This window comes from Takifugu flavidus, chromosome 1 (genome assembly GCF_003711565.1).
Source record: "Takifugu flavidus isolate HTHZ2018 chromosome 1, ASM371156v2, whole genome shotgun sequence".
Lineage (NCBI taxonomy): Eukaryota > Metazoa > Chordata > Actinopteri > Tetraodontiformes > Tetraodontidae > Takifugu > Takifugu flavidus.
Genome location: NC_079520.1, coordinates 9,642,417 through 9,657,667, shown reverse-complemented (window position 1 = coordinate 9,657,667; position 15,251 = coordinate 9,642,417). Strand labels below are relative to the sequence as shown.

Below are 15,251 nucleotides of genomic sequence, written 5' to 3'. Positions count from 1 at the left end.
TTGTCTGGCACAATTTAAACATTTCACACTACAATAATTCAAATCAAAGCACCTGAAAAGAATGCAGAGGGGCCTTTTAGAAATAGCTGGATTTGTTTACTGATTGTATGCTGTTATTGACTTTTCCACTTTGTGAAAGGAGCCCTGATTAGAGAGTCAGTAATGGCAGGCAGGGACCAGCTGGATAAAAAGGTTTAAGATTAAAGCCATTTTTAACAACCTGCCACTTTTGGAGCAACTTTAGACTCTGTCAGCACATGCAACACATCCAGAACTGTGCAGAAAGACAGTGGACACAAACAAAACTGAGCCAAGATAAATCTCTCATTATGCTCATGCTCACTCTCAGTAGTTACATTTTTATACTACCAAACTGAAATGGCAGGAATACCATTTTTCTCCCACTTAATGACCTGAAATCTGAATTTACACATGCTTGTAAGCAGTGTTGCAAAGAACTGCAGCCTAAAGTGATCCACAGCAATGCTATTTAACAGATATTTAGGGAAACAAATTACTTAAAATGACCAATTTGATCTCTCCGAATTATAGTTGTGTTAACAATGGGCAACGGCTGGTGCGGATGTAGCTGGGAGATCACTCCCCACCCCCCCACCCCCCAACCCCCCAACCCCACCGCCACCGCCTCTCTAAGAAATTTCAAGAAAAAACTATTTCGCTTTACATTTAAAAGCATCCATCTGTTAAATCATGGTTTCAGGATATGAACAACAGTTTGCCAACTGCACAATTATTTCAATTTTTTTTTTTTTTAAATAGGATATTTTTACAAAAGAACATGCACTTTATAGTTGAATGTTTTAGCTGAGTAGGAGAATTCTCCTAATTCCCCATTCCATTCCATTCCACCAGTCCCCAAACAAGCCCTCAGAAGTGTTGTGGTAACATCCAACGTAGCTTTAGCTTTAGTGGGACTCAACAGTGCCGAGAGTGCGGTGCTTAGTGGTTTGTATGTGGGACTGAGCAGGAGACACCAAACTGTTTGGTGTTAGAAAGAACAAACAGCTGGAACACGCTAGACCTCAGGCTGAGAAGAATCCTTCTCTTTATCGCCTCCAAATGTGGTTTCAAGTTGCACGGGGACATCGTTAAAGCTGGCTCTGCCGACTCGCCGCCTGTCAGCGATGTGTTCCAAGGGCTTCTGTAGTGAGCGGAATCCACCTGGATCCCGACAGTCTGAGACAAGACGGGGGCATGTTCTACTTCATCTGCTCTTCTGTTGCCTGCTGGCAGACTCTGCCAGCTCACCTGGACTTAGTCCCAGATGTTTGGGTTCCAGCAATTAGATGACTGAATACCCCTCCGTCCATCAGTGCTGGAACACTCCAGATCATATTTCATGAGGAAAACTGGCCTAAAATGCCCTGAATATTTGTGGTTACCTGCCAGCTCTCATAATGAGGCGATCCTTGAATCATCAGTAGACTTCAGAACGAGCACAAATGCTCAAAATGACAAAAATAAATGTGATTTAATTTCTAGAAGGTCTTTATTTTTCAGAAAAGGATGAAGATTCCCTTCAGAACTGAGAGTAACGCCATCGAACCTGTTTTTTTAAACCTCAAAGTGCACATAAATAGGCCCTTATTAGGGGATTGAACCCGGAACCTTCTAGATATCATGTGCTGTCTTGAGTCTACTGTGGAAATTCTTTTCACGCCCCTCTTTAACAGTTCATCACTGCCTGATTAACGTGTGAATCGGATGACAGAAAGTGACTTAAATGAGCTGGCAGCCATGTTTCCCAGTCTGGACGGACACGGTGGTCATTGTATCACCCTGCTGATCGCCTATTGTGAACAAATTAAAGTGATTGTGAAGCTCTGGGTGTCGGGACGAGCTGAACAGAGCATTCAGACTGACATGATTTACGGGCCAGCCCGCCACCGCACTGACGCCAGTAATGGCTTCTCTCCAGCAGTTCCGCCTTATCACTCATCAACTCACAAAATGCTAAACTTGACAAACATCCAGAGCACCTCACACAGCCCAGAGCCGACATAGTCGACATATATAGTTTGATTTACCTTTAGGCTGTTCTGTATGTTAGTTATTTTCATGTGAAAGAGAATATATACGACTTCTTCCAAACTCAGTAACATTTACATTATTTAAAATAAAGCATCACCCTTACATGCATGACGATAAGCAAAAGCCCTATTTAAAAACCACATCATAGTTAGCAGCACTTACAGGTGACTACGCGTTCTAGGTTCATTCAGCTATATTTATTTTGAATGCTGAAGCTCAGTTAGCATTTTATAATAAAATTGTTTAAATTTACTTTGCGTTTTAGGGTTATATCAGTGGTTTCTAAGGTCCAACATCTGCTTCTCTTTCCAAACAGTCGGTTACTGTAGCGCGGCTAAATATTTCCAACATTTTCCGAGTCAACATCAAATAGATTCTATTCTATCAATAAAAAAAAAAAATGCACATATTGTGTAGTCATCTGAATAAAATGGGGTCTTCAAGATTCTTCTTCTTTATTTTCGCTGTTGTTTCAACCAATACAGCAAAAGCACAGTAAATGTAGATCATTAAGTTGTGAGGATCATCCTCCTTTTGTACATTTCCAGCCTTTGGAGTCGAGGAGCTGTCACAGCATTTAAATTAGCATTTTGCTGCAACGGGAATGAAGAGTTTTTGTCAGCCTCCACTCATCGTGAATGATTAGAGCAAAATGTCTACCCATCTTGACTGGAGATCGCCGCAGCTCCAGATAACATGCTCGGTGATTGAAGGTCGCAATATTTTGAATTCTAATGGGGCCACAAGATGAATTGCCTGAAATAGACTGTAGAATCCTTCTGTTTCCTCCTTATGCCCCCCTTGCCTGTCCACTTTGAAAAGAACCTCTGGGAATGGCAAGGCCCGATGATCATAGAATTATTGGATGGTGATTCTAAACCCTTCAAAGAGGAGTTGCTATGGAGATCTCGCTCCAAACTGTGAAATGATTCACCTTTGAAAGGCTGGAGGGCCTGAAGCCTGAACACATCATTGTTCAGGTGGTGGTTGGTTAGAAAATTGCTGGTGCCTGTGCAATCAGCAGCACTATGGTAGTTAAGGATCTAAAAAGGTTTGTTCTCGGAATGATGTGGGACAACACTGGTGTGCATACGGCGGTTCCTTTCAATCAAGGCACTCTTGAGCTCTGTGGTTTAACAAAATGATCGGTAGAGGTTAAAAAAAATTGAAAAAGGAATTAACACTGTTGTTTTCTGCCAGAGCTGGGGGAGACTGGCCAGAGAACTGATCCAGATGCTGTATAACAGCTGTCCCTCATGGCAGAAGGATGATAATATTCCAATCAGTACAAGATAGTTTATAGATTATATACGGCCGTATCAGAGGCAACTTGTGAGGTGACAAGTGTTGACAATAAAGAGCTCTGTGATTTGACTGTGATCTATCCTGAAAGATGAGACGGTGAAGAAAACACGAGTACATCCCCGACGGGCTCAAACCCACCATTTTCTGGTGCCAAACTGCTTCTTAGCACCCAACGTATTTGCCATAATTGACATATGAAACAAGCATGAGTGTGTCGCAAACTTACAGGAGCCGGGCCGCAAATTGCTGTCAGTTTCACGCATCCAAAAATGAACATCAAGACGATATTCTGTGAATGAACATAAATACCCTTGTGTGCAACGCCAGTGTTTTTACGCAGGGAGGGAATCCATAACGCTCTCTTCCTGACAGACTCGTAAAATAGCTTTTACAGCCCTGAATACCAGGGGAATTGCGGCACCGAGTTCGCATGAACATATTTTTTGAAAGCAGGAATGCAGCTTCTTTTGGATGCGCTCTCACCCGTCTTGCATGTAACAACACGCACAGGAAGTTAAAAGTCAGTGAATACTGTAATTTGACTGAATTATGTTGACCAGCTATTCTCCCGGGTAGTAACATCGCTGGAAACATTATTGATTTTGATAATACAAACCACCGAGCTGAAGGCCTACATGTGTCACTTTTGCACGTTGAAAGTAATACGGCACAAGCAGAAACCCATCAACATCTTTTTTTCTCCTTCTTTTTATTCACTTGAGAAGTCAGAGCACAGACTTCTGTCCACTCAGACTACTTTGTTCTGCAGAGCCGCTGTAAGTCTATAATTTTACGGAGCTTAGGCTGATCCCTGATCAGGCCATTGAACACCACTCACCCTCTGGAGACTAATCCCTTTGTTCTGATAATAAAACACCACCTGTTAATATTGTCCTCCACAAACACAATATTTGAAATGCAGTAAAATTTACACAGTGAGACAATCCCCCACTGTGGAAATATTCTGCTCTGGAAGTGGAAATACCCCATTCTTTCTTTCCCCCCCTCTTTTCATTGTGTTACGCGAGGCTTTGTGTGGCGCTGCGGCCTCACACAGCCCTTAACTGAGCCAGTTGTTAAAGCACTAATTGTGGACATTTTCCCTTCAGATTTTTCTCCTCCCTTTCACCTTTTTTCCCCAGCTTTCAGGCTTTGTGCTGGACAGTGATGAAGTCAGTGTAAATGTTATCACAAAATCAATTAACCCCTCTGTATTTGTAGCAGTGAAAAGAAAAAAAGAACTCTGCCTCTGCTCTGGAAAACCTCCGATCTTCTAATTAATCAGCACATTATCAAGTTTATCAGCACTAGTTACAGTCAAAAAAATAGTAAAAATCTAATAATTCCTCATTATATCACACTGCTTCGCAACTGCATTGAGCCTGTTTTAACCTTTTTAGCTGCACACTGATGAGTATTAAATTTAGAAAGAGCTATATTCCCACATGAAACTGCTCCATAAAAGGATAATAAACCTGTGCTTGGTAATTATTCATAATGTATGTATATTCTTGCAGCTAACAAAATGATTACGTTGCATTATATTTTCGGGGTTCACGTGGAGACAATAGCAAATTTCCATTCCAATCAGTACCGAACAGGGAGTTGGTAAATTGGCGCAGCAAAACAATAATTCCACTGATTAGCCCCTTTCTGTGTGGCGTAAGTGAACTGTTTATACTGTGGAGTACCTCTGCAAGAGGAGAGGAACCAAAACAGTCTGATTAGGCAAAGAGTAATTGGATAAGTTCATCTCCCCATGAGGACAACGTACAGGATGAGAGCCACACACAAATGTCTGCAGCATCTGTCAGCTTGCACAGGTAATAAAGCCACCAGAGAAGCTGCAGCGGTGTTCAGATTTGATATTTCACTTGTGACTAATGATGATCGTCAGCACGTCCCATGTATCATAGCTCTGGAAGTGAGTTAAGAACTTCAGCTTTGCTCAGTTTCATGCATCTGTCGTTGGTTAATATCACAAGTAAAGTGCTTGGGGGGTTTTTTCTGTGAAATTGTATTGCATAAAGTAAGAAAAAATAAAGTCCTTTCCAGCATCGACTTCACTTAGCTGTAAGGCCACAAGCCCAAGCTGAGCTAACAGTTGCTATAGCTACAAGCCTGGATAATTATCCAGCTAAAGATAGGTATGGCCGGCAGAGTGAGCAGCACCTGGTGTTTAAGCTGAAGATATGCTGCCCCCGTCATTGTTGAGCAACTTTCACATTTATTTGCCATTTGGTGTCATAAAGAACATCTCTCACATGTGAGCTACTTCCCATCACGATGACTCGCACTGCTAAATCATAAATATTACATAAATTACTGTTCAAACTTGTTTGAACGTATGGCAGCTCTGCAGCGAAATGCGTGAATCACCTCCTTGGCGTGATCCTCTGCGGGGCCTCACCTGTCAACAGACCTCCACGCCTCAAGTGGAAACATGCAAATATGGATTGTTCATAATAAAAAGAATGACTAAGTGACTTGAGCGTGCACATTCCTGACATAGTGTCTGTCAACGCAGCAGTTCTCTGGGTCATCATTCAGGGATCCTTTCCTGTTGAATGAGGCAGTATTCCCATCAGAGGTGTCAAGACTGGACCAGATTGGCTGATTTAAATGTTAAAAAGACAAATTTCAATAGAACAAAGTAACTACTACACATCATTTTTATTAGTTTATGCAAGTGGTTTTGGGTTATTATTAATATATCAAAGCACAATACGGGGGTCTATTTGACATTGAAACATTTGTGATCGCTTGTAAATGTTTTTTTGTAAAGGTTTATTTTCCCGCTCTTATGTTTTGACCTGTTTGTTGAGCTTCTTTATGTAATATTTCTTTGTTTATCACACTGCAGCATTTACAGAAGACACACACAACAACCCAGTACGGTGTACCTAAGATCATTTAACCGTTAACAAGTGCTGTTAACTGTTGTCATTGTCATGTGACAGATGTACATCCATGTGCCCCCCCTCTCCACTCCCATCCCCTCCCTTCTTCCTCCCCACCCTCACCCTCAGGAGTTCTTAGAGCAGCTGCTGGCTAAATGGTCTGCTCCAGTGCCTCATTACCTAATCACCAGTACAGCCACAGCTAACATGCAAATGACGGTGGGATAAGGCTTGTCTGTCCTCTGCTGCCGTTTTTCTTTGGAATTCCACTTGGTTATTTCCAACATGTCTCAGTCCCTCGGTCTGCTTTTTAACGACGGTGTGTTGTAAACACCAGGCCAAGCCCTGTTGTTTTATTTGACCCTTCAATATCAGCAATATTGACTTCAAGAGACTTGAAAAAGATTGTGCCGGTGTGCGTTCTGACAATATTTTCTCTAAAACAATAATAATTTTGTGCTTTAAATGGAGTCACGCTGCATGTTTGAGCCCAAAAACTCAATCTTGACTGTGGCATTTTCAATCGATACTCTGTCCCTGTTGATGTGTTCCTGCTGAAAATAAATCAGAAATCCTATACCGACGCGCCACGTGCCTTGTCTCTGCAGGTGCTTTTGAAGACGAGGATATCATCCATGTTGAGGGGACGGTGGACCCAGTGAGGGATATGGAGATCATCCACGAGGAGCTGAGGCTGAAGGATGAGGAGATGATTGGCCCCATTATTGACAAACTGGAGAAGACGGCCATTAGAGGCGGTGACAAGAAACTAAAACCAGAATACGTGAGTCAATGTCCCAGCAGGCCTTTTGCTTCTCCGCACAGCGAGGCACAAATAATAACCCTCCCACTCACATGGCTGCAGAGCGAAAAAAAATATTGTTTTTTTTAATCTCCCTCCAATGGGTCTCACCCCTCCCCCAGCCCTATTTTTCCCCTCCTGAGATTGAAAGTGATCAGGGGTCAGGGGTTTTCTGCTGTAGGAATCATTAATAGAGAGTTACTTATTCAGCTGCTGAACCTGGGTCACAGCACCGGGCTAATGAAAGTGTTTCCACACAGCTCTTTTCATCTAAAGTAATACTCGAATCACGGCGCGGCTCGCGGTGATGCTTCCACGCTGGAGCTCGGGAAATTATATAAGGCCATGCAGTGGGTCACACACACACACACACACACACACACACACACACACACACACACACACTCACGCACACACACACCTCACCATGAATATGGTAAATGTTTAGAATATCATTTAACTCTGAGGAAACCGAAGGGTGAGAGGGAGAGATCAGGGGAAAATAATAAGTCACATTATGGATGTCGGCTGACAGTGCATGTGCTGCCGGTATTGTTAAGGTAATGAGGCTGAGTCGCCAACAGCACCGATTTGGTTTTAAACGTGTCAGGATGTCTGTTAGACCCGGAGAGGGGATGTCGTTTTGCTCCTGCCCAATTCCAGTTCCCCCATCAGCACCGACGCTCTGACCACTCATTACACTAACGAGAGGGGTTTGTTCACCTGCTGCAGACTTTGGTTGGTTCCTCTCAGATTAACACCCCCCCCACACACACACACACACACCCCTCTTTACAGGCAGCAGCACTTCCCCACACCCTCATAGGCCCACTGACAGAAGCCATTCAGGCTAGGCAGGTGGCCGCTTACGCACATAATTGCTAACAATTTTAGGCAATGAATAAAAATGATACATTACTTGTCAAAGGTTGTACACACATCAGTGAGGGAAATCTATAGAAGACCTCTTTAGATGGCAAAGAATGGTGCTTATCAAAGGCACCAAGCTTTTAGATGGGAGGGCTCGCGTGATTGTCTCACAGTCTGAGCCTGGCAACAGCCAACTCAGCTGTTAACGGCCACGTACACATGTTTAGGTCAGTGTCTATATGCTAAACTGTGCTACGTCTAAAAATATACAATTGAAAGGAAAGCTTGTACTTCATATTGTAGCTCCACATGCTGTAATAAAAAAAAATACAAGTTCCGCTGATGGTCGCTTTCTTTTAGTTTCCCCTCAGATGATATACAATTTACCTCATGGCTAATGCTACCTTTACTCTGAAAATACCCTTGTGCTGCTTACAAAATGCAGAAGATATATGATACAAATCGCATTATTAAACAATTACTATACAATTAAACAATTACAATTCAATATTAAATTCACTATTTTGGTTTAGTATATATTTTATATGCTACTTATAGATATTGAAATTTCAGTTGGGTTATGTTTTAGTCTGACAAAAAAGACAAAACTAAAAAGAAAATGTATATACTAATTAAATGCATCAGATTTTTTCTGTATATTAATTTAAATGTGCTGCCTTAAGGAGCGAATACACCAAATCCTGAACTTTTGGTTTATTTTAGCAGCATTTTCATTCTTTTAGTTTTTACCATGTTTGCCTACACGTGAATGCATCACTCATGCGTATGCATTGTGAAGATTGGTGTCCATTTTGATGGCGCTGTGTTTATGATACACCAGCGTTTCGTTGCTTTCGTCCCTCTGAATCCTCTCAATTCCCATCTTAAAAAAAAAAAAAGAAGAAGAAGAAGAAGCCAGCCCACCAGCGGCGCTGCATGGTGGCAGGCATATGTGTTTGACCCGTGTGGGACCTATATGTCTTTTATTAACACCTGCCTGTTAGAGGAGCGCTGCACGGTGGCTGCGAGCTGATGAGGGAAACCTGGAGCGGGTTCAGCCTGTGTCACTGGCCGTTTGCTGTTTCCATTTCACAGATGATTAATCTCTCTGTGAAGACTTGGGACGGCGCGGGCGGAGTGTATGCGGCTCTTCCTGCGCTCTCTCCTGCTGGCTGCACTCTGGCTGCCTGACTAAAAGGCCTTTAGAATTCCTGTGGAGAGAGATGTGCAGAGAGTGAATGCAGCTGGCTGGGGGTCAGTGTGTGGAGCTTTTTCTGCCATTGTGTAATTGAGGCTCTGGCAGGATTTTTTCCTCAGTTCTTTCAAAAGGGAGTGTGATTGTGAAGTGCTGCAAGGGTTTTGGGAGGGAAAAGGGAGGTAGGGGGAGTGTTGCAGGAGGTGGAGGAGTTTTTATATGAAGGGGGAGGTCAAGTTGACAGGAACAAACGGAATGTGTTCCGCTAATTTCTGTGGGGTTGGATCAACAATAATAGGCTCAATTTCTTTATTACAAATTTTATAACTGCCTCCCTCCCAGTTTCCCACCCTTTTCCGCTTCCAGATCCTGTCAGGGCCCAGTCCCGCCTGATGTCCCAACCCACAAGTGACAAAGTCATGAATGTCGCATACTTTGCTGGAATCGCTCAATATTTTCTGCAGAAGAAACGCTCAATAATGAGCTCCGTACCTCACTAATGCCTATTCACACTCTGCCGAGAGCCCGAGGAAGCGCCAATCATTTACACCAATCTATCCAACTTCCAATTATTTCCCCACTCTTTCCAATTTTATCTCTTTCTCTTCATTAAACAGTCCTGACGGAATATGGATGTGCAGACTGTTTCTCTCAGCGAGGCTCCCCACGAGGCAGTTTGTCATGATTTAAAGCGGGAAAGGGGGGTCTGGTGCGTGCCATCCCTGTCAAAGCCAGACCACTCCTGCCTGAACGAAAGCACAGCCATTGTTCGCTTTGGCATCAGGCTGCCGTGCATTTAGGAAATAATTACCCCATACCCTGCTGGGTTTACATTCTTTTTCATCTCTTTTAATGGCTTCTTGTTCATTCTCTTTTAACCCCAAACAGGACGTTATGTGCAAAATCAAGAGCTGGCTAGTGGATGAAAAGAAACACGTCCGTTACTATCATGACTGGAACGACAAGGAGGTGAGGCTTTGTACTGAGTCAAAATTTAGGAATTTGATTTACGCAACTTCCCAGTTAAGCTTACATTTATTACCTTTGTGAAATAATGCTGACTTTAATCGTGACTTTGTTGCCTGAAGGTCATTAGGGACATTTTGATCTGTCTTGTCTCTAAAAGTTTGAAACCTTTTGATTCATGTATCCGTCACAGATCGAAGTGTTGAACAAATACTTGTTTTTGACATCCAAACCGATGATTTACCTTGTTAACCTCTCTGAAAAAGACTACATCAGGAAAAAGAATAAATGGTAAGTGCTTGAGCCTCCCCGCCGCTCTCGATAAAATATGTGCAAAGTTACTGTCGGTTCATTTCTGTGTATAGTAACTAAAACTGTAAAAAGAAAAAATAAAGTGTTCGCGTGCAGCCGTCTGCATCCACGTTTGCTGGGGTGTGAGAACCGGCTGTGGTCCCCCGCTGACAGGAGCGGCCGCATCTTTGCAAGAGAATCTGCCCGGAGGTGGCACAAACTCAACCCTAACACAACATGGCGCTCTGCAAAGCCTAACCGTCCTCCAGTCTCTGCATCTAATTAGGCACATACTCGCATATGGTCTTCATTTTCCACTGAAATGTGTCATTTGCATGTGATATCAAACGGAGAGAAGGCAAACAAACAAACACTGGCACATTCAAAACCAAGTGTAATTAACAGCACGTTGAAAGACTTAATAAGTCATGAGGAAAATATTTTTAAAAGATTTTTTTATACAAAATTCCACTGATTAGCTCCAAATATTTGGTTTTGGCTGTGCATGCTGGTGCTTGATGAGCTTCATTTGACAGCTTTTGAGTTCTCAGAGATGGCTGTGACAAATGTTGTGATCCTACTGTGATTTATAAGCAGAGGATATTTCACAAGCACATATCCAACAGGCAAAATGCATCAACTGTGTCAGAACCAAACAGAGTGGCGTCACTGATACCATTTTGCTTTAAAGACGCCTTCGGGCCGTTGCCGCTCGCCATCCTCTAGAGGCCAAGCAAGGAACAGCACAATTTTAAACTTTAGCCAAGAGCTGCCATTGCTTTGTCCACTTCCTGTGTCAGTCCGTGTTAAGAACTGAGCGAGAATACCTTTTAATCCGCTAAATATAGATCTTGTCTGCGTGTCCAGGACGGCAAACCTCTGTATTGTTTTAGTAATGTTGTGATCACCACAGTGAGAACACGTCTAGCTGGGCTTTGACACCCATTATATGTGACAGGGCTACATTTTTACACTGGAGGCATTTAACATCAACTTTCAGTGTCATCTCACTTTGCCAATTGCTCTGCAGGGCTTCAGTGCCAGTTCCCACAAAATTTGTGTTAACGTTCTTGGCAGTGTCGTATCACAAAGGAGTTTGTTTTCGTATGTTCAAACACTCTTTAGCCAAAAGTATAAATGTCAGACGCAGGGAGGAGGAAGAGAACTCATAAATCAGGTGATTCATGACATGCACAACATCTGTCATCAGCAGCAATTTTTTTTGCACATTGTATGCACGCGCGTGTTTTTAACTGTGTGAAATGCAATAAATGTTGAAGTGTTTTAACCAAGCGAACAGTCATGTTCAGGTGTCCTGAGGGGCTCTACCATGAACAATGCTGACATCAAAGCATTGATGCTTGACAAGTGATGAGTCACTTCCCTTGTCCAGAGAGGCGCTCACACCTGTATGGAGATGATTACAGGTAGATCTTGCAGGCCCTAATTGTACAATAAATGCTGCTCTCAGCCCTAATGGCAGCTAGTCTGCAGCAGAGACGCCAGACTGCCATTTGGCTGTCTCCATGCCTCCGTGTTTTTCCACCAGCACAGTTAAGATGATGATACGGTTAAGGACTATTCAAAGCAAACAGCTAGACAAATTGCAATCTCAGCTTTAATGTGTGGAGGAAGAGATGGCGAATCCTAAAATGAAGCAAATAAGCTTATATGGGTCTCTTTGGTCTGCCATTCCCAGGTTCTTATGTCAAGCACTGGTTCCTGTCAGGATAAGTTTGATAATATGAACCTGTGTCGCAACATTATTTTTCCAATTTGGGTTGCACGCTACCTGTTACAAAACCTGACTTTTGCAACTCTAAGTAGATTTTTGAGCCTCTAAAATGAGGCTATTGTTAACAAGGATCATTCTTTGTGAAGTAGCGGGTACCAAGCTGTCCTTGTTTAGACAAGAATACACAGCATTAGCTTTAGCAAGCCATCATTAATGGAGAGATCAGAGGAGGAGCAAGGCCTCCTTTCATCCCCGTGTTCTCTGCTGGAGACAGTACATCATTTACTGTGGAGAGGAGCACATGGCTCCAATCCTATACAGTGTATGTGTACGTGTATGAGAATGCGTCCATGTGCATGTTTGAAGTCTGTTTCAGAGGCGACTCCATGCTCATTTGGATGCTGGCGTAATTGCGGTGTGGAGATCAAAGGATTGCCGGCCGAGTGATGTTCCAGAGGAGACTTTACCACGCAGCCCTCTCTTCTGTGCAGAGGGGGCTGCCTGCTGCTCACCGCTCCCCTCTCCCCTCTAACCATGTACTGCCCCCTGCACATCCCCGCTCGTAAAAAATGATTAAGGCCGCATTTGTCGTGTGTTTATGAATGAGAGGCATTGCGTGATAGGGAATGGAATCTACAAGAGTCTGAAGAGGCCTTCTCCTCTTCCATCAGGATCTCTGAGCTGCCTGATAGACTTTTCTCTCTCCATATACTGTAGTTTGGGTGTTCGAGAGGGTCATTTTGGCACTGCTGAAATGTTGGGGCTGCATCAGACCCTGTGTTTGCCCAGTTTTCACCTGACTGTTAAGATCTTGTTTCTCTTACAGGACAAATGCCGTCAGTTTTTATCATTTATCATTCTAACGATTCCAATAGAATTGAAACCTCTTTGCATTATAAAACGATAGATCCTTGATATATTCAAGGTATGTCTTGAGGTTTTTTTTTCTTAAAATTTCTTCTGTTTTATTCTTCTTCCTCTTTTGGACATTGTGCATTCAAGTAAATTGTTGCCTATTAAGTAGATGAGTTGACCTTTAAGCAAACTAGTGAAGGTCACCTGTCTGAGTGCCTCTGCAGTGTGTCTCTGCGTGTGTGTGTGTGTGTGTGTGTGTGTGTGTGTGTGTGTGTGTGTGTGTGTGTGTGTTTCATAGTAAGTGTAAAAACTACAGGGAACCTTTGCATGGATGCTTTTATTGCACGTCTCTCTGTGCGTGTGTGCCTGTGTGTGTGTGTGTGTGTGTGTGTGTGTGTGTGTGTGTGTGTGTGTGTCTGTGTGTCTGTGTCTGTGTATGTCTGTCTGTGTGTGTGCACGTGCACTCATTTCTGACTCATTGTCACACTCATTCAAACAACTTAACACATTATCTCATGTTAATTATACATGTCTGTCTTTGTATTTTTTATGCTTTATGTTTTAACCTCTACATTGTGCAGCTGCTCTTCCATTCTTCAGTCATCTACCTCAACGGAATATATTTATCTAGATAATCTCATTCATATTTCCTTCTTTTCATGAAGAAAATCATATGTGTCATGAAGACGTTGACTACATCTTCATCAACTTTAGTCATTGTGTGTAAAACTGATTGTTAGATATGGCGTTTTGTTTAGTCAAGCAGAAACTAATCACATGATAAAAAACAAAATTTAGAGCTTTAAATATTAGATTTGATAACTCAAGGCTAAAAAGTTGCAGTTATTCATTTAATGGAATCACAATAAATACTTGAGAAAGGCAAGAACATTCCTTTGCTGAGTTCCTCCATTTGGCCTGTAGGAGGAGCTTTATAGTAAAGGAATGTCTGATAAAACCAGATGCTCTGTATTACCGATCATAACAAGACTTCCCCTAAATAGATAAAGGGCCTTAGTTTAAAAATAATTAAATAAAAAATGGGGGTTATAATTCATGATTATAAATGCCATTGGAGAGGGGAATTACTGGAATTCACTGAGAGCCACTTCATGAAAGCAGCCTGCTTCAAACCATAACTTCCATAAACACAACTGGAACTTTACTGAGCACAAAACCACTGGCTCCAATTTTTTTAGGAGCTACTATCAAGAGGGTTTGCTTGTCAAAGCCTTGTAGAAGATATATGATCACTGGCTGCACTTTAGTCTGCACAGGCACTAAGTCTGTCCAGACTGATCCACAGAAAAGGCTTTCCCATGCTACGCTGTGGACCCTCCTGCCTACGGCCTCCCCTAATGGATGCCTGTAAGGTCGTGTTCAACAAGAGAAAACAACAGGAGAGGCTGCGTAGTAAAACCAAAACAGATGGTGCTAATAAAGTCGTGTTGTTCCAGTTAGCCTGCTTATTGACTGTCCTGGTCCAGGTAATGAGAGGACATGTCACATGTCACCCTGTCGGCCTTGTTGTTTCCTGGCGGTGAGGACTCAGCCCTTTAGTCACTACTAAATGAGACAGAGAGGGAGCTGGGATAGGGTGGTACGCTGGCTACACACACATGCTTTAACCACAGGGACATGTCTGCCAGGGACATTAAGTCAGCTGCACTTTATACACTAATGTACCCTATGGAGACACATCTGCAGCACAACATGTGTGCTTTGCTCTAAGGGCACCCCGGGATTTTTTTCTTAGTAAATAGACTATTCTGGCAAGGCAAAGATAAAAATTCTTACTGTCTTTATTTTTTGCATTGGGCTGATAAGGCTGAATAGGCACACGCCTCGGTGAGCAGCCCACCACCATACAGCCATCCTAATGAGCCGAATCGATGAATTTAGCACTGCCACATGCAGCTCTTGAATGCTTATTATTAGGATTATTGTTGACTCTCAGTAATGGTGGCAGGAAAAAAAAAAGATGTTGGATTGGAGGAAGGCGTGATTGGCTGATGTTACATATGTCCTTGATTACCTTCCTTCTGCTTTTATTCTAATAAGTGGCATTCTTTGTACTCTCTGGGACAGCTAGACAGTCTGACACACGATGAGAATAAATATTGCATGTGGTAGACATTAAGCTGTCATCCTGAGGAAAAAAAAAAGAGATGGAGAAATCTGTGCGGTGTTCCTCAGCACTACACTTTGCCTGCTCTTGTCACAATTGTCACATCTTGATGACTCCCCCCACCATACCCTTATTTTCTCTCACCCAGTCAG

General features: G+C 42.7%; 1 protein-coding gene across 1 annotated transcript in view; it reads left to right on the top strand.

Moving 5' to 3' along the window:
* Positions 1 to 15,251, top strand: part of LOC130523164 (obg-like ATPase 1) — a 29,539-nt gene that overhangs the window by 3,889 nt on the left and 10,399 nt on the right. Inside the window, exons 5-7 of the mRNA XM_057028188.1 lie at positions 6,866 to 7,041; positions 10,013 to 10,093; positions 10,284 to 10,381. Of these exons, the coding sequence (XP_056884168.1) occupies positions 6,866 to 7,041; positions 10,013 to 10,093; positions 10,284 to 10,381 (355 nt within the window). The remainder of the gene's footprint in view (positions 1 to 6,865; positions 7,042 to 10,012; positions 10,094 to 10,283; positions 10,382 to 15,251) is intronic.